Consider the following 20,433-nt stretch of genomic DNA (forward strand, 5'->3'; position numbering starts at 1 on the left):
AAACGTAGATGGTGGACTCGCTTGAATTGCTTTTTATTCATGATGATGGTGGTGGTGTTTGTCCGCCCTAGTCTATCTTCCTGGACTCCACGGCCAGCCAGGGGGCGGGAGTGGGATTGCAGGTGCCAGTGGTGGCGCTCAGCAGGCTGAACAGATACCAGATCTTGTGACCCGTAAGATGAGCATTCACCAGCGGCACAAAGATCTCCTCGATCTTGGCGCTGATCTGCTTCTGGTTGCCATTGATGAAGGCCGGCACCTCCTTGTCGATCATTTCGTTGATGTACTCGTTGATCCTTCCGCTTCCCATGACTCCGCCTATGTTCGAGGACACACCACCCAGGCCGACCACACAGCTGAACTTGTAGATCTTGATGGAGCCGAAGATGAAGGGCATCTTGTACTTGAACTCGCCCTGAATCGACAGATCCTCCAGGCTGAAGGACAGCGGACCCGAGCTCTCGTAGCGCACCGACAATCCCAGTTGCTTCAGCATGTCCACCAGGGTATCGGTGTCCAAGTAGTGGGCGCTGGCCTTCAGCAGGGGTAGTTTAATGTGGAACTTGACCTTCTTGCTGAAGGTGTAGCTGATCTTCAGCTGCTTGATCTCCATGTTCTCCAGGCCATCGAAGCGGAAGCGGAGGAACTGCAAGAGGGAACTAAGGATGCAAATTAGATAGTATGATAGATTTGGTTCTATAAATTCTGATACTCACTCGACCACCGACTCGGCCAAATGGATGCGCAGATCAGCATTGGTATAGGGGGCCAGTGGGGGGATTCCATACTGGGGCCAGCCGCAGGGCATTTGGTTAATCAGACCCTTGATGGCCTTCTTGGCCGATCCATTCAAGATCAGACCCTGAGTATCGGGCTTGGCAGCTATTTGCGGGGGATTATATCTTAATTAGGGGATTAACTGGTGAAGACATGGCTTTGCAGCACTTACGATTACGCTCCACCAGCTGGTTCCACTGCTCCTCGCTGAGCAGCTGGATGTCGTAGGCTGCTACACAGGCCACAAGGGCCACAAAAACACAAACGATAGCTTTCATTGTATGGCCACCTTGTTAATTCTCACAGCAAGTCACTGGCTTTTATAGCAAAACTTGGGCACTTGGGTGGGCAAGGAGGCGGGAATCACTTAGCCGGGTTCACACATGCTAATCGTCTTGTACTGATTAGCTGAAATGCTCGTAACACGCGATTCATGATAGGCTTCCGAATCACTCGGCAATTGGTTTGTCAGAACACAAAGCAAAATGCACACTTGTATCGCTCAAGTGCCTTGTTTTGGCCTAATCTCGACGGCCAATTGGCCAATCGAGTGTCAAAATCATTTTCCAAACATATATAGGCTATCTTTGCCGGGATTATAGGCAAATAACCAGACTACCGGGGGTAAAACTGCGTCAATGCAGGTGTCCGCGGATTACCTTGTTGACTGATTTCAATCACTCGATTGGGGGTAAAGCCAGTTGTCATCGAAGCTTCATAGACTTGATTGGTACTCTTCAAAACCTTTAAGGCTTCTCATAAAGTAATTTATTACCGCTTTGATTAAGATTTTATATTACGAGCTAGCCCAGGTGCCTAATCGCTATTATATCGTTGTGTTGGGCTAGGACTGGCGGAAACTTTAGGGCCCATAATTCATTTAGAGAGTATTTGGCTAGCCATCTGGTCGTGACCGTCTGGTATGGTTTTTAATAATAGATCCAACAGTAAGTCCTTTAAATAAGGCATTGGACTTATAGGCAATAAATCACTCAACACACTCGAAAACAGATTGTAAATCAAAAATCTAACTTTAAGCAGACTTTAGATTCACAGAAGTGCACGGATTATTTCAATACAAAACAAACTTATGAGCGTTTGTCACTATCAGGTTCTATTCAAAATAATTTTTCTTCAGATCTAACACCTGCATGACCTCGGTACTGATACCTCAAAAATATTCTTATTTGCTCCGAACACCTGTGTGTCCTTAAACTAAATAAGAATGGAAGATTATTAAAGAATCACACCTTGCAATTAAAGATAGCTTTTAAGTACCATAGAATCGGCAAACAAATATTAATTTGAAACAATGTTATATAGCCGAAAAGTGTCTGAGATTACTTGGCTTGGAAACAGACTAACAGACTTGTTCGAAAATAATCTTCAAAAAGGCTTTACCAAACCAAACACTATTATAATTCAACGATGAACCATTTCCAATCGGGACACACCCCAAACAGACTTTGATCAGGGTATGTTTTTGTTTGAGCGAAATAGATAGTTTGTTATCCCCCTGCAGATCTGCACATTTCCTCGGGATAAGTACCCCAATGTATATATAACTAATCATGAAAATTAAAAAATGCGCCAACCGGGAAATCGCTGGCCCAGATAAGACAGCAATAGGCCATCGATCGAATGCGCGGTGGCTAATCAAATCGTTCTCGGGTGCGAATGCCCCTTATCACCACCCCACCTGTACGGTGGATCGTCTATAAAAAGCTGCTCGTGCGACCCGAAGTCTGAGTAGTATAAATACCGTGGGTACTACGATCAGTTGGTAGGACTCTTTGTCAAAGCAAAAATGAAAATCTTCGTGGCTCTGTTGGCTGTTGTGGCCGTTGCCAGTGCGGCTTCCGTGGGCGAGCCCATTGGTGAGTACTCCAGATGATGGGTTTTGCTCAGTTATTTATGTGATCCATACCCCAGATACCCACTCGATCTCCAGCACGATTGTGGATGTGATCGAGGGAGTCCAGGAGCAGATGCCCTGTGGCTTCGCCGGGCTCGGCGTTCCGCCATTGGCGCCTCTCCGAATTGACCACCAGAATGTCAACATCGACACCAGTGTGCTGAAGGCCGAGGGAACCATCGACCACTTCCGCCTAAATGGTCTGAATGACTTCGACATCGATGAGATGAAGGTCAACGCCCTGACCAGCAAGGTCACCTACAAGTTCACCTTCCGCGACGTCAACGTGGACACCCAGTACGATCTGAGTGTGCTGCTGAAGAAGTACGGATTCACCATCAAGTTGATCGGTGCCGGTCACGCCAAGTTCGCCATCAAGGATATGGTTATCTGGGGCACCCTCAAGTACTCCCTGGGCATGCTCAGCGGCAACCTGAAGCTCAAGTCCCTGGAGGTGCGCACCCACTTGGGTGAGGTCGACTCCGAGATCGAGGGCATCCTGGGCGATGGCACCATCAACGAGAAGATGAACGAATACCTCGCCGAGGCCGTGGAGCTGGCCATCAATGAGAACGAGGATCTGCTTGCCGACACCATCGAGAGCATTGCCCTGCCCGCGGTCAACAGCGTTCTGGACGAGATCAGCATTGCCGATGTCATCTCCGGCGCCGGTGGTGAGGGCGGTGAGAAGGAGGTGTGCATTCCCCCCGAGTTCGAGTGGTAAACAAATCGCCGGTCATTAAACAACCGTTTTGAATCAAGAATTCGTCATCTGGCCTTTTTTGCTTGCGGGGGGTTTTCCAGCGGGTTATATGCATCTAACCATATAGTTAAGTAAAGTTTTAATAAACCTAAATATTTACAACACCTATCATTTAACGTACTATTTCAAAGGCGGTCTAATCTCAAGTTGTGTCTTATCTGCCATAAAACACTTTGCCAAATTATTTGCCGATTAATGAGGCTACTTCAGAGACACCGAAACAAAATTTGGGCCCTAACATAAATAATAGTCAAAATGATGGGTACTTAATAGACCTTTGGGTTCTTAAGAGCCTAATTATGTTGACAAAATATTTTGATCGCTTGATAAAGTTGATTATTTCATAAAGCTATTTTATACAATTTTTAGAACGTTGAAGGCAATATTTTTAGGGGGGATAGGAATACCCCTAATATTTTTGATTAAATCTATAAATTTGAAATTATTTGTTATTAAATATAAATCTCTTTATGGTAATATTTGTTGTTATTTTTATATAAATATATAGGGAAATAAAATTTGTAAACCAATTACAGTTTGGTTTCAACAAAATCATTAAAATCAACCCCAATCACTACATTTTTTTTCGGTGTACAGATAGTTTATCTCAATGGACGTATCCCTATATAAGAGGAATGGCTTCGCTAAGCTTCGACTAGTGGTTTTCGTTTGCTGAAGGGGCTAACTAGTGTGCAGTGCTTAAATATGAAGTCTGTGTTCCTGATTGCACTTATCTTGGCTCTGGGCAGCTGTCAGGCTGCCGAAGTGGCCGAATCTCTGTCAGGTGAGGTTTTAAGCCAATAGCTAAACTTCGAGAAGTTAGTAATCCCGTATCTGTTTACAGCCCAGGACCGCTCATTTTCCAGCGTGATATTGGAAGGAGTGGAGGCTTTTAGGGGAGTCCTGCAAAATGGAAGCCCTCAGTATGGAATTCCCGTGATGGCCCCCATGAAGTTGGCCCAAAGGGCCCTCAATTTCAACTCCGGCGAGTTCAGTGGCACCCTTGGGGTCGAAGACTTTGTGCTGCAGGGCCTCGATCAGTACGAGGTCATCTCAATGCGCATGGAAGTGCTCAGGAGTCGTCTTAGCTTTGAGTTCTTGTTTCCCAGCGTAAATGCCACCACCAACTACGACCTGGACATGGGCAGCGGCTATCGCGTGCAGCGCAATGGTGGCGCCTTCTTTGCCCTCGAGAATCTGAACATTCAGGGCAGGATCAACTACTCGCTGGGTGTCCTCAGTTCCCAGCTGCGCGTGAAGGATATCCTGATCTACGTGTCGGTGGGCAATGTCAACTCGCAGATCGAGAACCTGTCCAAGTACCGCATCTTCAACCGCAAACTGAACGAGGTCGTCGAGGAGTTCGTCACCCTGACGATCAACGACAACACGGACTTCGTGGCCTCCTGGATCAATGAGCAGGTCACTCCCATTTGCAACGAACTGATCGGAGATCGGACTTTGAGTGATATCATTGCTATTATTACGGGAGGAAACTAATAATATTGCTCAATAAAGTAGACTGTATTTTTCAATTTAAATACTGCATCCAATTGGCGGTGGTTAAAAACGTGGGAGCCATAAACCCTGTGCGATCGGTTTATTACTGAGCAGGTGGAAAACACGCAAAAACACTCCACCAATTTGATTAATCTAATCACACAGATTAAGCTTATAATAGCATTTCCTTTGGCTGAAATTGATTAGAGCAACTAGCGGTTCACGTTTTATAAAGCACCTCTGCCAATTATAGATTTTTTTGGTATATTTGCAAAGGTTATAAATTTATAATATATTATTACTACTGGAACACAATTTTTTGTCATGCTACTCAATATTTTTCGCCTTTAATAGGGTGTTAACTTTGTAATCCCTTGTTCCTAAATTTCTTATCATTAAAACTGTGGCATACTTTTTGGCTACATAAAATTTGAGTTGTTTTAAGTTTAACAGAGTTTTGGGCTGCTCCTAAGAGACTAATATGAATATATTATTTACTTGAAACTAGTCGTAATTTGAGCTACTCCTATATACCAAGTTGAAAACTAATTATAATTTATAATTAAGAGATTATTTACTTAAGAAAACATTTAGGTTAAAGGCTTTAATTAGATCTGTTCCTGGATTATATTAAATAAAGATGTTAATTAAATAAAAAAAAACAGAGTTTTGTTGCCTGACTTAGGGCTGAGTTCTATAAGAGGAGAAATTTTTAAATGATGCTGCATACTTTTTGGTGTTTAATTTTTATAAAAGGTCTTAAATTTAATGTTACAAAGAAGAAAATGTAGAATTTTGAAAGGGTTCGTTGACCGATTAGTATTTATAAAAAAAAATGTTAAGTATTAAACTATTTTCAATAAATCCCGAATTCAATTTTAAATTGTGCCCATCTTATTCAAGATTACTTTTATTAAATTTTGTTATACTTAAAAAAATAATAATATATAATTTTTTATGTAAAAAATGCACTTTTATTTTAATAAAAAAATCTCAAAAGAACAATACATTTTTTAAAATAATTCAATATATTAAATGATGATCACAAACAAATATTTGTTTTGTGTATTGCCAACTTATATATGTTTTTATAACCATACCCTTGGCAAGGTTGTACCAATGTTTGTTAGCTAGCTGATAATGGAATCATGCGAATGCTATACCACCCAGGCAGCTAGACAGGCCTTGACAAAAAAGATAGATCATTCAGAAATATACTCTCCCTGTTTCCAAAAACGTGCCTTTAAAATGTTAGCTAAGTCGCAATTTGAACGACTTGGATTTCTCAAAATCGCTGGGGAAAAGATTATTATCAATAGAGCGATCAGAGAGCACTACGAAAATCCCAGGCAAGAGAAACCCTCGGGAGCTTATCACCTAGCCGAGTGTTTCGAACATCCCACTGCCAATAAAAGCAAGATGATTATTTTCAATTAGTTTAAAAATACCATTCATTCAGCTCGGAGGTTTGAAATACATATTCTCTTGAAAATGCTGCTGAAATACATTCCTTTGCTTTTGTTGGTTCAGGTGAGAAAAGCTAAAAAGCCTCACTTAGAATGAGTTAATACAACAAAATACTTTATTTTTAAGCTTTACGTAGCGACTGCTAAACCAACTAGTCCTGAACTGCTTAGTTCCAATGATTCATTGCAAAGGGATTTGGAGAGGCAGGCCAAGGATGAGACAGTCCACCTGCTGGATTCCCTGTTCCGTTCTCAGATTGCCTACTTCACCGAGGTGAAGACCGCTCTGAATCCGCAAACAAAGCGATTCCAGGACATTAGTGTTTATATTACACGCCTAAATCAGGCCATTGCTGAGAAGGATTTGGACAAAAAGGATCAAGTGTGGATGGGCGTCTTCGAAGAGGTAATGTTCTTGGTTATTTTATTTGAATTAAATATCAACTTAAATCTTACAAATCGTATTTGCAGTTCAAGGACTCCCCCTTACTACTGAACAGGGAAACCGAGACTGGTCTCACGGACTCGCAATACAAGACCCTGCTTACTGGTCAAAAACTGCAGGACATATCCACCAAGTTCGTAACCGATGTGGCTGATTACTTCTGGAAAATGGCCAAGCTCAGCGGTAAAGTAGTTGGTAATGGCTTATCGAACGGTGTTCAGTCGTAAATACAATAAACCAATAGTGACTTAATCAAACTGTATATCTTATTTCGCATATTAATTATGCCCGCAAACCATAAAGAATCGACACACTTTAATTTCCAAATTTAAGTTTTGGTTTGACATACTTTTTTTGGAAGAAATATTGTGCTGGAAATAGCGGAAATTTCAAGCTTTAACGGCTTTCCGCAAACCATTATCACAGATTATTTTGGGTTCATTTCAGTTGTTAAACAAAACCGTAGGGCTCTTCAGATCGTTTTATCTCTTTGTTTATTTATCTTATACTTTAAAGTGCTTTTTAGTTTTTTTTTACCCAGTGTATTACAATGGAGACGCCTGCAGTCAAACGAAATGATAAATTCCTATACACCCATCACGAATTCGTGAATCATTCGACAAGCGACAACCAAATTGGGAGATATTATGACTTAATTGCAAAAACGCAAAAACTCTTCCGATTTGGCATTTCTTTTGTCTCGATTTTTTGCTGTCAATTGAGAACGCAAATAATTTTGCGGAATAACAGCAACAACCAGGTGTTGTGCAATTGCAATTGAAATAGCAAATGCAAGCAAAGTGCAAGATATTTTTAATGCAATTTGCCTTAAAAATAAACGGGTACTTGATGGGTTAAGAGGCGGGGAACAGCGGGGGATGGCAGTGTGGAAGGGGCAGACGACGGACACGCATGCCTTCCACTCCGCCGGTTGCACATGTGTCGCTGATATTTGACAATCCGCTCTTGCGCACTGAGAAAAATATCATTGAGTTCGATTGGATTTTATTCAATTTTCAAAAACCTATCAGAACCATTTTTCCTAACAGATTTCAAAGAACTTATAAAAAATCTGGACATTTAAATGCGTAATCTTTTGTTATGCATTTTTTACCCGGAGTTTTGCAAGTTTAATGATATAAAAAAAAATCCTCCTTTTAATTTAAATTTATACAACGTTTTTCTTTTGTTAAGATAAAAACATATTTTAAAATATTCATTTTCATACTCTTCTGGAGAAAAAATTAGGTTTAGGGTCTGATTTATATATAAGTTATTATTTATTTTAATATAATAACATGTTATTATTTAATACGGATTTTAAACCAACTTGTTAAACAAGTTTTATTATTGAACTAAAAAACATCAGTTCACCAGCTATATTATATTATATATTATTTAATTCAACAGCTAATGATTAAGTCAGGCTTTAAGTGTTATTTTTCTCCAGTGTACCGGCAGCATGTTTGTGTGGGTTAATACATGTACTTGTGGCCCCAATGGCATCTCCATGTCACGCTCTCGAGCGTATCGACGCAAACAATTTCCACTTCCGAATGACACAGACAAAAAGCCGTATCAAACAGAAATTCAAAAATACGAGAAAAATGTGAATAAAAAGGAAAAGGTAATGCCAATGACAGTGGCAAACAGTTCCCTCAAAAGTCCGCCTGTCAATATTATTTAACAATTAAAAGAACATAAACAAACGTTGCCCAAAGCGAAAAGGCAATAAAGACAGCGAGCTAAACCGCCGACAGATAAGAGGTCACAAGTTGAGATGAGATTGTTCAGTTTAAAATAGGAGGGCAGGTACCAAAGTTTCGATTAACCTGTCTGAGCTTTCAGCTCCAAGCTATAAATATTCAGAGCAAGATAAGGAAGCTCTATTATTAAGTAAGCCAGCAGTTATACCTTTAAAATATTAATGAATGAGTTTATTGACAATGGCAACGCAATTAAAGTCAGAGGAAGATAAGAACGCTAATGGCAACAAATAAATAAAAAACTATAAAAACCTATCAAAAAATACTCTATAGGTGAGGGTATTCTACAACACCAAGTTATTAGATCATAATCAAGTGCGAAATAGTTAAAAATCAGAAGGAACCCATGAATAACTGGGTCGGGAACGTTAAAAAATCAGCTAAGAATTCCACTCTTAGTGTCATTATTAAATTATTAAAGAATTAATATTTAAATGACAACATAATGAATAGAAAGATGGGTCATCTTGAGAACGAAGAAGTGGACCCTCTCTTCGAAAGGGTAGACCGACAAAACTTCGTTTGGGGCTAATTGCAATCGCTTTAATGGGGAGTCGCAAGCCATTTGAGATAAGAGAGGAAATTTGTTTTTCACTGCCGCCAGCGGCATTTCAGTTGACTGTTGTTATTGCGCCTGTTTTTTGTTGTATGTAGGGCCGACTATTACTTGGCTATTTACAAACAAACAGACAACACGCCTTTGTGTTTGGGTAAACACCGCGGAAAGGCGAACGAGCATTCCAGGTGGGTTATTTATGTCCAGCGGCTATTAAACACCCCCCAATGCAATTATCAATTTGTAGTAATATCGCCATTGATATGCTGATATCGTGTAATCAATTTACTATTTATGTTCCGCCGCATCCGAAAGAATAGTGGAAGCGAATCTGAATGCACAGCATGTCTATTGTTTATAGATCCCAATTCGTAGCTTCATATGCTAATTTTAGCTGGCACATGTAGCCATCAGATTACACAAATATCTGAGCATCTATTGTTGCTGAAATTCGTCTATAAATACCGAGACCTTAACCCTCTTCCTAGAAACATCAAAATCAAGCATGTGCACAGTTCCTTTTATCACTGATTTATTTAAAATCACACTCATTTCAGGAATCCCCCAAAATAACATACTTAAAGCTGTAACTTATGCATAAACTTTGATTTGCCAAAGTTCGTTGACTTTTCGAGCACTCAAATGTGGATTAAAACTCGAACTGATATAAATGAGTCACCAGCTACAAAAATATGAATGTAACCATTTAGTTCAAGTTCTTGACCAAAAACGATAACGAGTTTTGAGAGGATGTCGATTCTGTCCTCAGGCTTATTACTCCTTAAACCTTTTATCTGTTAACGATAAGCTGCTCTTCTTTATATCATAAACTTTATAGAGGCGACATCAATCGCAAGGGGTTAACGAACAGAGAGCACCCAAAGATACTTTTGACCTTCTCGATTCGCTAGAGACCGTTAGCGAGGCGTATAAATAAGCATTTGGAACGGGAAGACGGCAATACGAGTCCAACGAAAACATCATTCATCACGCTGACAGCGAATTAGAATCGGTATTCGGTACTCTGTTTAGTTAGATATACGAGTATATATTCCCAGTCGATCGAAAATGCTCGTGTTGCGGGTCAATGCCAATAAGAAAGTCGCGTGCAAGACGGTTTACGAGATCGTATTCTCGGGTTTCATATCTGGTTTGCACGATACAGAATGTGCTCCACGGCACGGTGTATTCATGAGCATGAGGCCTCTGCCGCTGCCTCTGGCTCTGACAATTTTGTTTACATTTTTGGTGAGCCTTTTGTTGTTGCTGCCTCTGCAAGAGATTTTCTAATAAACCATTTCGGAACCGGTTTTCGGGTTTGATTTCGTGAACGGTTTTCTGTTTTCAGTTTTGGTGGCTGCCACAAAGAGGAAGAGGGCATCAAATTTCAGGCCCCGCATGCACACACCGACACACCGGGCACACACGTAAACGCTGGAAATTGGGCAGAAAAGCTTGTTTTAAACAAAAAGCGAGGCTCTTTCTCCCGGGGAACAGAACAACAACGGAACGGCCCGAGCGACAACACTTTCAATGGGCCCCGGTCCGCTTGAATGGGCATTTTGGCAACAATAATCCCCTCGCACGGGGGTTGATGATGAGGTTGCCTCATAGATTTTCGGCCAGAGATTAGCATAAAGCACTCCCAACAAAGGCGACCACAAGTCCAGACGCTGCCGATAAGGAACAACAATGGAGGTGTGGATACAATTGCCGCGATAAACATGTTTAATCAAAGGATTCCCGTTCCCTCCTTCCCGACCTGGCATTCAAAGAGTTCCAGTCAGTCCTCCCAAAGTCATGCCTCCCTACCATTTCCCGACTTCGAAATCTATATCTCTGCTTGTATAGCAAATTTATTCGCTAATGTTTTCAGAGACACGCCTCTGAAAACCATCTACACTTGAATTAAATGCAAAGCTAGAGCTTACCACACGAGAATTTGTAATGCTCAGTATAATAATAAAGTGCTGATATGTGAATTGATTGTCACTTAAAGTATTCATAGCATGAGTGTGTTATGAGTCGCTTTTATAAAAGGCGAATGATAAAAAATAAAATTCTATAGATTGTTTATTAGAATTCCATTTACAAACATTCAAAGCTATAACTTATTGATATTACATGTTTTTAAAACACTTGTGTTAAACTTTTGTAATCAATTTATAAACACCTTATAGATTTTTTTGGATATCTGTATGTTAAGTTGAGGAAGAGCAAAAAGATATAAGAAATATTATGGCAAATCCTATCATGTGTATATTATGTGTAGATAAATCTTCATGATTCAAAATGGTATCATAAAAGTATTAAAAACAGTTTAAGGGCGTTTAATAGAACATTTTTCCATCTATATTGTATGCAAAAGGTAGTATAAACAGGTGGATAAATAAGAGCACTCTGATTGGCGAGAAATGTGTTGCCATAAAAGCCAATCAATATAGTCATACATTCAAAATTCTATATCTAAAAGCGCTCTATAACGCGAAGTAGGAGTTCTGTAGAGAACTTCAGAGGTAAAGGATAGCTCATCTTAATTAAGAGTAGTCCTACTTATAGAGGCACTCACCTTCAATGCAGACCACATGATCTCGGATGGACTGGGCTATCCGGGCATCGGCCAGCGGCAGCAGATCGATCATATCGTATATGGCATAGATCGATGGGTGGACGCTCTCGAATCGCTGGATCTCCTGGCGGATGGCCAGCGAGTTGCTGATGAGCGGCTGGGGAGGATGGGCCATCAGGACGGATGCCGATGACGACGATGAGGCTCCGGAGGCGGAGGCTGCCCCGGGGGTGGGCGTGGCATGGTTGTGCCGCTGCGGGGGCGGCAACTGGTTCTGGAGAGGATTGAGCAGCTGATTCTGGACCTGCTGCGGATGCGGATGCGACAGCGCGTGTGGATGGTAGTTACTCATGGCGGGGGCGGCAAAACCGAGAGTTAGCTAAGTTTTTAATTAACTTAATTTACTGGCACACACACGCGACACACACACACACGCACTAACACACGCGCACGCACACACTACGAAGAAGCGATGGCACAATTTTCCCAAGCGCACAACATTTTCCAATAACAACAATCGGGGCAATAATGCGCTAACTCGGCCGATTTCGGGGGCAGTTTTCAGTTCACCAGATCGATTTTGCACCTGCACAAACAATCAAAACACTTTTGTTTACGATGTTAAAGGGCACAATATGATGGCATTTTAACTTTATTCGATTTGTTTTCCAATTAGGTGTTTTTTCTCGTTTTTTCCGATTGTTTTGCTTTGATTTAAGAGCGAACAGCGAACATTTACTACGAAACCAACAGAAAAGTGCGAGAATTTAAGTCTAGCGCAGCCGAGTATGTAGAAGTATGTAGCTACAAGGCACAACAAACCGAGCGAGAGAGCAGAAACAGTGGTCACCCGGGAGAGCAAACCTTCTAGCACTTAAAGTACTTGGTAAATTTAAAAATAATGTTATGTTAGGTCGTCAAAGTAAAGTCACTTTTTAGATAGTATTTCGTGTAGGCATGACAATAGACAACATGTTTTTACCACATTTTAAATTCTTTTACCCTTAACGAGTGAGCACTGTACACTTAACTTACTAGAAAATGCCAAAAACGCCAAGTACGAAAATCCCTCAGTTACGTATATACCAAATATTTGTAGTTGCTATAGGGTTTAAGATATAAACTCATTAATTCAAACTTTATAAACTGTACACAAAATACTAAGAATTGAAATATATATTTATAAAATTATAATTAACTTTTATTTTTAAAATTTTGGGTAATCACAGTTAAAACATTTCTCATTTTGGTGAAAATTCCTGTGCTTAAAAATGGAGGTTCACTAAGAGAAGCCATTCTCATTTTTAAGTTCATTAAAAATGTATGATCTATTTTTAATACATTGAGTTCAAATACTTTAGCTTTTATCCACATGTTTAACAACACTACCGTTTTAAATGATAAGCAAATGCTTTCCTTGGCAACCCTAATGCTATCGATTTCAAACCATCTGATTATCGATAAGCTCATACAACGCATGTCGTAATCGTAATTTGTTAAAAATTCCCTTAAAATCAATTAAAACTTTGTTAAAATGGCTCAAAGTAGGCTGGAAAAGATCGGCACCATCTTCACCAGGTACTAGACCATTTGCTAAGCACCATTCCTGCTCTAAACACCTGATTTTTTGCAGAGTTCAGGGTCTGCTTCGTGGTGGGGCCATGAAAACAGAGGATAAACCCATTTGGTACGATGTTTACGCCGCCTTTCCGCCGAAGCTGGAGCCCCGATTCGACAGACCCGCTCCCGAGATCCCAGTGCGCAACATATTCTATGCTGAGGATGTGGTGCGAGCGTATGTAACCAACTAAGTGCCGGCTTTGCCAATTACTAATGTTTCTATATATCGTGACAGGAAGCTGCATAAGCAAAATAGGCCACAGGAAACGATATCTCTGTTTGATCATAAGCGCAGCACGCAGTCGCAGCAGTTTGTGCAGATCTACCAGGACTTGAAGAAACAGGGCGCCCTGGATGAGCAAAGGATCTACGAGACCGCTTTGGACCTTCTGGCCGAGCAGCGCCAGCAATCCCGACTGGAGGCCTCCCCGGAGGATTCCCTGCCCGAGCAGGACGCCGAATCAAAGACCCAGCTACTGAGCGACTTTAAGGAGGTTGTGGAAAGCCAGCCGGCCAAGTCGCCATCTTCTCCTGCTTCACCCAAAGCAAAAAAGGACGCTGGCGTGGGCATTAACATAGACAGCTTGTTCAAGGATTAGGCGTACAATCTTTTATAAACTTAAAAATAAACTTGTTATGTATCAAACGGCCAGTGCGTCGTTCTGGGATTCGTGGCTGAGCTGCGTTTGCAGGTTGGAAAGTTTGTTCTTCAGCACCTGCACACCCATGACCACAATGTTCTCGGGCTTAAGGGCGCCAGATGATTCGACGTTGAAGAAGAACTTGTTTGGCTTGGCCTCCCAATTGTAGGGCGCCTCGTACTGATCGTCCTCCAGCTCGGTGTGCTCGCTCTTGGGCCACTCATCTGGTTTGGGGTACAGAGTGTGTCGCATGGAGTTGTCCGGGTCGTACTCGAAGCACACGCCCGCCGTGGGGTTCCACTTGGCGTGCTCCTTGCCGAATCCCTTCTTGGCGTAGGCACGCAGCTTCAGCTCCTGGCCCTTTCGCAGCTTGATGATCAGGATCTCGTCGTTGCTCTCGCCGTACTCGTTGTCCTCCTCACCTTGGTTGCGCGACGTCACCGGCAGGACCTTGGCGTTGCTCGACTTAAGATCGGCGGTGGTCACGTGGCGAGTCTGCTCCTCGCTGCACTTCACGTCCAGGGTGAACTCCACGCTGCACTCGGGGCAGAAGTCCAGGCAGATGCAGTCGCGTGTGTACTGCAACCGCTCGACCACGTCGTCGGAGATCAGCGGGATCAGGCCGATGCGGTGGGCCAGGAACTCGTCCGAGAGCACCGTGGAGTTGGCCTCCAGTTGCACCCAGTCGATGGCCAGCGTCGGCGTCTCTGCGATGAACACGCGCCGCAGGCTATTGGCCACGCTCAGCTCCGTGTCCTCCAACACGAACTTTACGTTGTCGTCGGTCAGCTCGGTTATTTGCACGGACGGCTGGTTGGCGTACGGCATTGTGGCTTTATATTGGTAAAGTAAAAGAAAAACCACAGAGAGGCGAAAATGCTCGCCGAGAAGCAGTGATGGGAGTGCGGCGATAACAGCCGGCGTTAAGTCAGGCGATATCGATTCCTGTCCTTAGCCAGTGCTGGCAAGTCTGTATATCTAACTGATTATACACGAAAATATCTGTTTATGTTATAAATTTTAAGTCAAATGTGCATATGTTACTAAAAATTATTTTAGAGTTAGTTTTAAAATAACAAAATTCAAAAAGTTTACTTAAGGAAACCAGACCATTAAAAAATACAAATTATTGCTACTTTTCAATAAGAATCATTAGTTCCATCACTAATGTCAGCCTGTAAAAATGTTGCGCCTGTTTAGTAAACGTTTTTATTGCAAAGTAGCAACAAAAGCGAATGAAAAGGCCTCCAAATTGGACTTTAAGCAGCTGACGCATCCCACCAAGGTGCCTCAGACGCCAGTGGATACGCAGTTCCCCGACACCAGCTCCTCCGAGATCGAGATCGACACGAAAACCATACAATTGCTGGAGCGGCTGTCCCTGGTGAATCTGGATAGCGAACGGGCATTGGCCACTCTCAAGAGCAGCATCCAGTTCGCGGACAAGATAGCCCACATCGACACGGAGCACGTGCGTCCACTGTACACGGTGCTGGAGCAGCAGCAGCTCCAGTTACGCAACGACCAGGTGACCGAGGGCGACTGCCGGGCGGAGGTGCTCCGAAACGCCAAGGTTACGGACGAGGACTACTACGTCTCACCGCCGGGCAACATTCCGCTTGAGCAATGAGCCGGATACAACGGTGCTTCAAGTCTCTGGCCTCCGCTGGCTTCTTTCGCAGTCAGGACGACAACAAATTGGAACTACTCTCTCATGGGAGGGAATATGCTAACTTGCTACAACAGCACTGGCTGCGACTGCGTCCTCTGGCTGCTTACTTGGGGGACTCCAGCGAATCCAGTTCCACATCCAACCAGCATCGTTTTTCCTTCCCCCAAAGCCAGCAATTCCTAACGAATTTTCGAAGACTCCTTAAAGATCATCCGCGGAAGGCCAAATGCCCCACTCTAATCAAGCACCAGAGCTCGTGCTCCTCTGGCCCTGGCAATCCACTCTTCGAGATAAAGTCGCCTTCGGTACTCCTAACCACAGACTTCCTAGTGGAACCACATCGCGCTCTGGAGCACTTTTACAACATGCAGCGCGAGAGCAAGATCTGGTGGATGCGGCTCTCGTCGAACCCCAGTCGCTACCGCATTGTTCCCTGCGATGTGGGCGAGGAGCTCAATCCTAAAAACTATCAAGCCATCGACATTCGATCGAGCTACGCGGAAGCGGGAGAAGTGACCGTGGAGCACCTCAGTCTGGTAAGGATGGAGGACGACAAAGACTTCCTTCTCCCCGATGCGCGAACGGGAGAGTCTGTGCAGCCGACTGTCATAAGATCTGTGATTGAGCTGGAAACTGCCACCTGCTGTAGGTCTTAATTATTAACTCTTTGAACATCACTATATGAACTTTATATCTTAGCTCTTCTCTTGGATGGCTGTGATCATGGTCGAAATGAGCAATCCCTGTTGTTGCATCGTCTCCTGGCGCCGTACCAATGTGGAATTGCCTGTGTAGAAAGCGATTCCGAGCTGTCGGAGGACTTAGCCGATCTTTGCCTGCACCTTAAGCATGTTATCAACCACGCGGGTCTGCGACTCTGTCAAGGCAGTGGATTTGCTTCGACCAAGGATGCTGCTCACCTAGCTGAACACCTGCTGGAATCGGATATGCTGGGCGTACCCTATACACTAGTTTTAAACGAAAAAACGCTGAAGAACGGACTGATGCAGTTGCGCAGCCGGGACACCAGACTGGCGGAGACCATACACATAAGCGATGTACCGGACTATTTATTAAATATATTTAAAAACTAAAAACAACCGAGCTACATAAAGTCGCAGAGATACTGGCGTACATTGAAGCCCACCACCTTACCAATCTGCAAGACAAACTCCAGCCCAATGGTGCACTGCAGCCGAGCAGAGCCGTCCATGATATTCTGTTCGCCGGAGACGAAGCTGAGCAGCTTGAGGTGCACTAGCGTTGAGATCTGGGAGAGCAGATTGCAGGTCAGCCCGACTTTCTCCTCGAGAATGGCGTAGAAAATGGCCAGCAATCGGTCGATGCTGAAGGATTTAGGTCCCAGCGTGGTGGACATTTTGTCCGAGGTCTGCAAAGGGTTGGTAAAGTTAAAACTAAGGTGCAAAACGAGATCCTTGCTGACTTGAACCCACATTGGCTTTGGCGTTGACCGTCTGCATCCGCTTGCGCTGCTTGCCGTGATGCTTGACGAACAACCGCTTGTCCTGATTGGCGGCATTGTGGCTGGCCAGAAAGGCCGCGATCAGCAGGTATTTGGCATAGTAGGGAAGCTCCAGCGACTGCGCCAGCTTGCGAACGCTTTGATCCTCAATGGCGGCTAAATCGTCAGCCTCCTCCGGCGGCTTCTCTATACGCATATAAATCTGAGTAAGCGCGGAACGCAGAGGGCCGGCTATATGTCGCCAAAGTCGAGACACATCCGTGGGCTCCACAGAGCCATCCAGTACGGGTTCTAGGTAAATGGATAGGCACTTCCTGGCCGTCAACTGGAGCTCCGGAACATCGCGACAGGCTTTGTAAAAGACGCTGAGAAAGAGATTCAGGTAGTTGTTGTAGAATTCCTCCGTCACGGCTTCCTTGCAAATCTCCAGGCGTTTGCTATCTTGGCCAAACTGATTCAGTAACTGACTGCGCACCTGGGCGAAGTCGGATCCCAGAATGCGCTGCGTTTCCGCCTTGTTGTACTGGGCCAAATGCAAACTGATTACCTCACTCAGGCCGGTCTTGTTGTAAAACTTCTCGAAGGGAAGTTGGGAGAGGAGGATAACGCACAGATTGAGGCTAGTTAGCTGCTGCAGCTGGAGGAGAACGGGCAGCACATTGGCATCCATGTCTCGCAAGCGTTCGGCATTATCCACGGCGATGAGAAAGGACTTTGAATACGAAGCGCTATGCCAGCCTCGCAGTTGCTCCACGAAATCCAGCATGTTGTCCGCCTTAAGGGAATCGCCTTGCTCCGGTGCCAGCGAATCAAGCAGGATCTCCAACATGATCTTCGTGGTGTAGCACTCGATGGCATTCAAATGTGCGGTCCGGACCTTTTGCTTTTTCGCGCATTCTCTAAGGAAAGCTCTGGTCAGAGCAGTTTTCCCGGTTCCACTGTGTCCGAATAGGTAAATGGCCGCGGGATAGGCCTCCCTGGAGTCTCCTATCAGTTCGCCCAAGGTGCCAATAGCCGCCTCCCGACAGGGAAACAAAGTTTCCAAGGAGGAGCAAATGGATTCCATTGAAAATTGGTGCTTCCTTTGTATGTAGAATGCTATTATTTGGCCGGCCTTCCGCAGAGGCAATTGCTAAGTGTATTTAAACAAGGCCAATTTATTTTAAGGCTTAACTTTTGATTCCCTGATATAATTAAGACCCAATTTGTTAATGCAAAATTGTTTACAAGCGCAGTTCAGTATGACCAGAGAAAAGGGCGCCAAACGATCAGCTGTGGTATATTTATCTACTACTTTTGGTACTTTTCTGGTATTATTTCGATAGACCTTCAGCGATTGAAACACATATCGATTTATCAATCATCGATTTTTGTTCCAGCTCTAATTTCGGGTGATTAATTTTGTGCATTACTTTTCCAAAGAGTTTTTTCCATAACGCTCTGCTCCTTCTGCCCAGGGAAACCCAGAATCCATCCTAGCAACGCCTGCTTAATCGTGTTGACGGCCCAGAGTCCGCGATTAAAACGAGAGCGAAGCGCAGCCAGCGGAAACAACGCCCACTTGGTCCCCAGCGAAGTGAAGTCCGAAATCCGGCGAACCAAACCGAAGCAGCTACGTGTGTGGTTGGACGAACACACTGCATTCCGAGCGCATTTAGCCACCCACGATGGCCGAGACCTACACCTTTGGCACCTCGCTGGCCTCCATCACCTGCCACGCGTGGAACAAGGACCGTACCCGTAAGTGCCCGCACATTACTCACCCGGAACTCTGTGACTCACCCACCTCACCCACCCCGCAGAGATTGCCTTATCGCCCAACAACCATGAGATCCACATATACAGCCGGGAGGGCAGCGACTGGAAGCTGGCGGACGTGCTCAACCAGCACGATCTGCGCGTCATGGGCATCGACTGGGCCAAGAATACCAACCGGATCGTGAGCTGTGCCGCCGACCGGAACGCCTATGTCTGGACGCAGGGCGAGGATGGCAAGTGGAAGCCGACGCTGGTGCTGCTGCGCATCAACCGAGCGGCCACCTGCGTCAAGTGGTCGCCGGCGGAGAACAAGTTCGCCGTAGGATCGGGCGCCCGATTGATCTCTGTGTGCTACTTCGAGTCGGAGAACGACTGGTGGGTGTCTAAGCACATCAAGAAGCCGATCCGCTCGACGGTCACGTCGCTGGACTGGCATCCAAACAACGTCCTGCTGTTGGCCGGCTCGACGGATTACAAGGTGCGCGTCTTCTCGGCCTTTATCAAGGACATTGAGGAGCCGCCCACGCCGACGCCGTGGGGCAACCGTAAGCCCCTTGGCCAGATGATGGCCGAGTTCCGGAACTCGCAGACCTCTGGCGGTGGTTGGATCAACAGCGTGAGCTTCTCCAGCGACGGCAATAAGGTTTGCTGGGTGGGCCACGACAGCTGTGTGAGCATCGCGGACGCCACCAATGGCAACACGGTCATTCGCTGCCGCACCGGCTATCTGCCCTTCCTGTCCTGCGAGTGGGTTTCGCCCACATCCGTCGTCGTGGCCGGCTACAGCTGCGTGCCACTGCTGTATAGCCTGACTGGCGACGGAAAGCTGGTGCTGAGTGGCAAACTAGACAAGTCGCAGAAGAAGGAGTCGAGCGGCATCACCGCCATGAGGATCTTCCAGTCGATGGACCGCAACATGCGCACGGAGAACACGGACACGGTGGTCGACTCGATCCACCAGAACGCCATCACCAGCGTGCGGTTGTACGCCGGCGACAAGGACAGCGCCACCAAGGTGTCCACCTCAGGCGTCGACGGGCAGCTGGTCATCTGGAACGTGGAGCAGGGCGGCATCAACGGAGGCATGCGCAATCTGCAGATCTAGTTCGGCCCGCAACGGTCCAGCGTTACGTGTTATTGTCTGTTAGCGAGTGTGTTGGCCTGGCCAGGAGCGCAGTATTTGCCAAAATGTTTTCCAAAATCGCTTTTCCCATTGTTCTGTACCGTGCGAAAGCCTTTTTACATAAATTAACCGAAGAGATTGTACTTTTCCCCCACTTCCATAATGGTTCCGAAAGTCTGTGTGTGTGTTTTAAAGTGTTTCACCTTTATAGCAAACTGAATAAAATGTTTTTATTCGCCAAAATCAAATTCAGGGCTGTTATTTAATATTTAGATATTTTTTAGTGAGGTAAACATTATTTAAACATTTTGTGGCGCTCCAAACATTTATTATACTCTATTCTCATATCATCTTGCTAAAAATAAGTTAGGTATTATGC

At 44.5% G+C, this 20,433-nt stretch overlaps 11 protein-coding genes across 11 annotated transcripts in view; 7 read left to right on the forward strand and 4 right to left on the reverse strand.

Annotated features, from left to right (window-relative positions):
* LOC108032546 (centaurin-gamma-1A) overlaps positions 1-12,552 on the reverse strand; it is a 55,778-nt gene extending 43,226 nt beyond the window's left edge. The window contains exon 1 of the mRNA XM_017106423.3: positions 11,758-12,552. Coding sequence (XP_016961912.1) covers positions 11,758-12,109 — 352 coding nt within the window. The 5' untranslated portion in view covers positions 12,110-12,552. The remainder of the gene's footprint in view (positions 1-11,757) is intronic.
* On the reverse strand, positions 18-1,105 carry LOC108032549 (uncharacterized). The gene is made up of 3 exons (XM_017106426.3): positions 950-1,105; positions 717-882; positions 18-659 (listed from the first exon to the last, which is right to left on the reverse strand). Exons 1-3 carry the CDS (start codon positions 1,053-1,055, stop codon positions 68-70), a joined length of 864 nt encoding a protein of 287 aa, XP_016961915.1. The 5' UTR covers positions 1,056-1,105; the 3' UTR covers positions 18-67.
* Positions 2,513-3,456, forward strand: LOC108032550 (uncharacterized). Its single transcript, XM_017106427.3, has 2 exons — positions 2,513-2,654; positions 2,710-3,456. The coding sequence occupies exons 1-2, from the start codon at positions 2,585-2,587 to the stop codon at positions 3,414-3,416; spliced, it is 777 nt and encodes a 258-aa protein (XP_016961916.1). The 5' UTR covers positions 2,513-2,584; the 3' UTR covers positions 3,417-3,456.
* Positions 4,126-4,996, forward strand: LOC108032552 (uncharacterized). The gene is made up of 2 exons (XM_017106430.3): positions 4,126-4,239; positions 4,300-4,996. Exons 1-2 carry the CDS (start codon positions 4,161-4,163, stop codon positions 4,953-4,955), a joined length of 735 nt encoding a protein of 244 aa, XP_016961919.1. The 5' UTR covers positions 4,126-4,160; the 3' UTR covers positions 4,956-4,996.
* On the forward strand, positions 6,379-7,123 carry LOC108032553 (uncharacterized). Its single transcript, XM_017106431.3, has 3 exons — positions 6,379-6,485; positions 6,549-6,827; positions 6,893-7,123. The coding sequence occupies exons 1-3, from the start codon at positions 6,447-6,449 to the stop codon at positions 7,091-7,093; spliced, it is 519 nt and encodes a 172-aa protein (XP_016961920.1). The 5' UTR covers positions 6,379-6,446; the 3' UTR covers positions 7,094-7,123.
* A 647-nt stretch (positions 12,553-13,199) lies between the features above and the next one.
* On the forward strand, positions 13,200-14,023 carry LOC108032797 (probable 28S ribosomal protein S23, mitochondrial). The gene is made up of 3 exons (XM_017106803.2): positions 13,200-13,335; positions 13,391-13,552; positions 13,613-14,023. Exons 1-3 carry the CDS (start codon positions 13,292-13,294, stop codon positions 13,974-13,976), a joined length of 570 nt encoding a protein of 189 aa, XP_016962292.1. The 5' UTR covers positions 13,200-13,291; the 3' UTR covers positions 13,977-14,023.
* On the reverse strand, positions 13,942-15,002 carry LOC108032796 (DNA-directed RNA polymerase II subunit RPB3). Its single transcript, XM_017106802.3, has one exon. The coding sequence runs from the start codon at positions 14,844-14,846 to the stop codon at positions 14,019-14,021; it is 828 nt and encodes a 275-aa protein (XP_016962291.1). The 5' UTR covers positions 14,847-15,002; the 3' UTR covers positions 13,942-14,018.
* Positions 15,003-15,065: 63 nt separating this feature from the next.
* LOC108032664 (glutamyl-tRNA(Gln) amidotransferase subunit C, mitochondrial) lies at positions 15,066-15,648 on the forward strand. The gene has a single exon (XM_017106624.3). It carries the CDS (start codon positions 15,202-15,204, stop codon positions 15,646-15,648), a length of 447 nt encoding a protein of 148 aa, XP_016962113.1. The 5' UTR covers positions 15,066-15,201.
* LOC108032662 (DNA polymerase subunit gamma-2, mitochondrial) lies at positions 15,645-16,798 on the forward strand. Its single transcript, XM_017106623.3, has 2 exons — positions 15,645-16,335; positions 16,390-16,798. The coding sequence occupies exons 1-2, from the start codon at positions 15,645-15,647 to the stop codon at positions 16,782-16,784; spliced, it is 1,086 nt and encodes a 361-aa protein (XP_016962112.1). The 3' UTR covers positions 16,785-16,798.
* On the reverse strand, positions 16,696-18,420 carry LOC108032660 (origin recognition complex subunit 5). Its single transcript, XM_017106621.3, has 2 exons — positions 17,145-18,420; positions 16,696-17,080 (listed from the first exon to the last, which is right to left on the reverse strand). The coding sequence occupies exons 1-2, from the start codon at positions 18,237-18,239 to the stop codon at positions 16,796-16,798; spliced, it is 1,380 nt and encodes a 459-aa protein (XP_016962110.1). The 5' UTR covers positions 18,240-18,420; the 3' UTR covers positions 16,696-16,795.
* A 33-nt stretch (positions 18,421-18,453) lies between these two features.
* LOC108032661 (actin-related protein 2/3 complex subunit 1A-B) lies at positions 18,454-20,302 on the forward strand. Its single transcript, XM_017106622.3, has 3 exons — positions 18,454-18,564; positions 18,631-18,913; positions 18,976-20,302. Exons 2-3 carry the CDS (start codon positions 18,841-18,843, stop codon positions 20,034-20,036), a joined length of 1,134 nt encoding a protein of 377 aa, XP_016962111.1. The 5' UTR covers positions 18,454-18,564; positions 18,631-18,840; the 3' UTR covers positions 20,037-20,302.
* Positions 20,303-20,433: the final 131 nt, after the last annotated feature.

The sequence above is a fragment of the Drosophila biarmipes genome, chromosome 2L (assembly GCF_025231255.1).
Source record: "Drosophila biarmipes strain raj3 chromosome 2L, RU_DBia_V1.1, whole genome shotgun sequence".
Lineage (NCBI taxonomy): Eukaryota > Metazoa > Arthropoda > Insecta > Diptera > Drosophilidae > Drosophila > Drosophila biarmipes.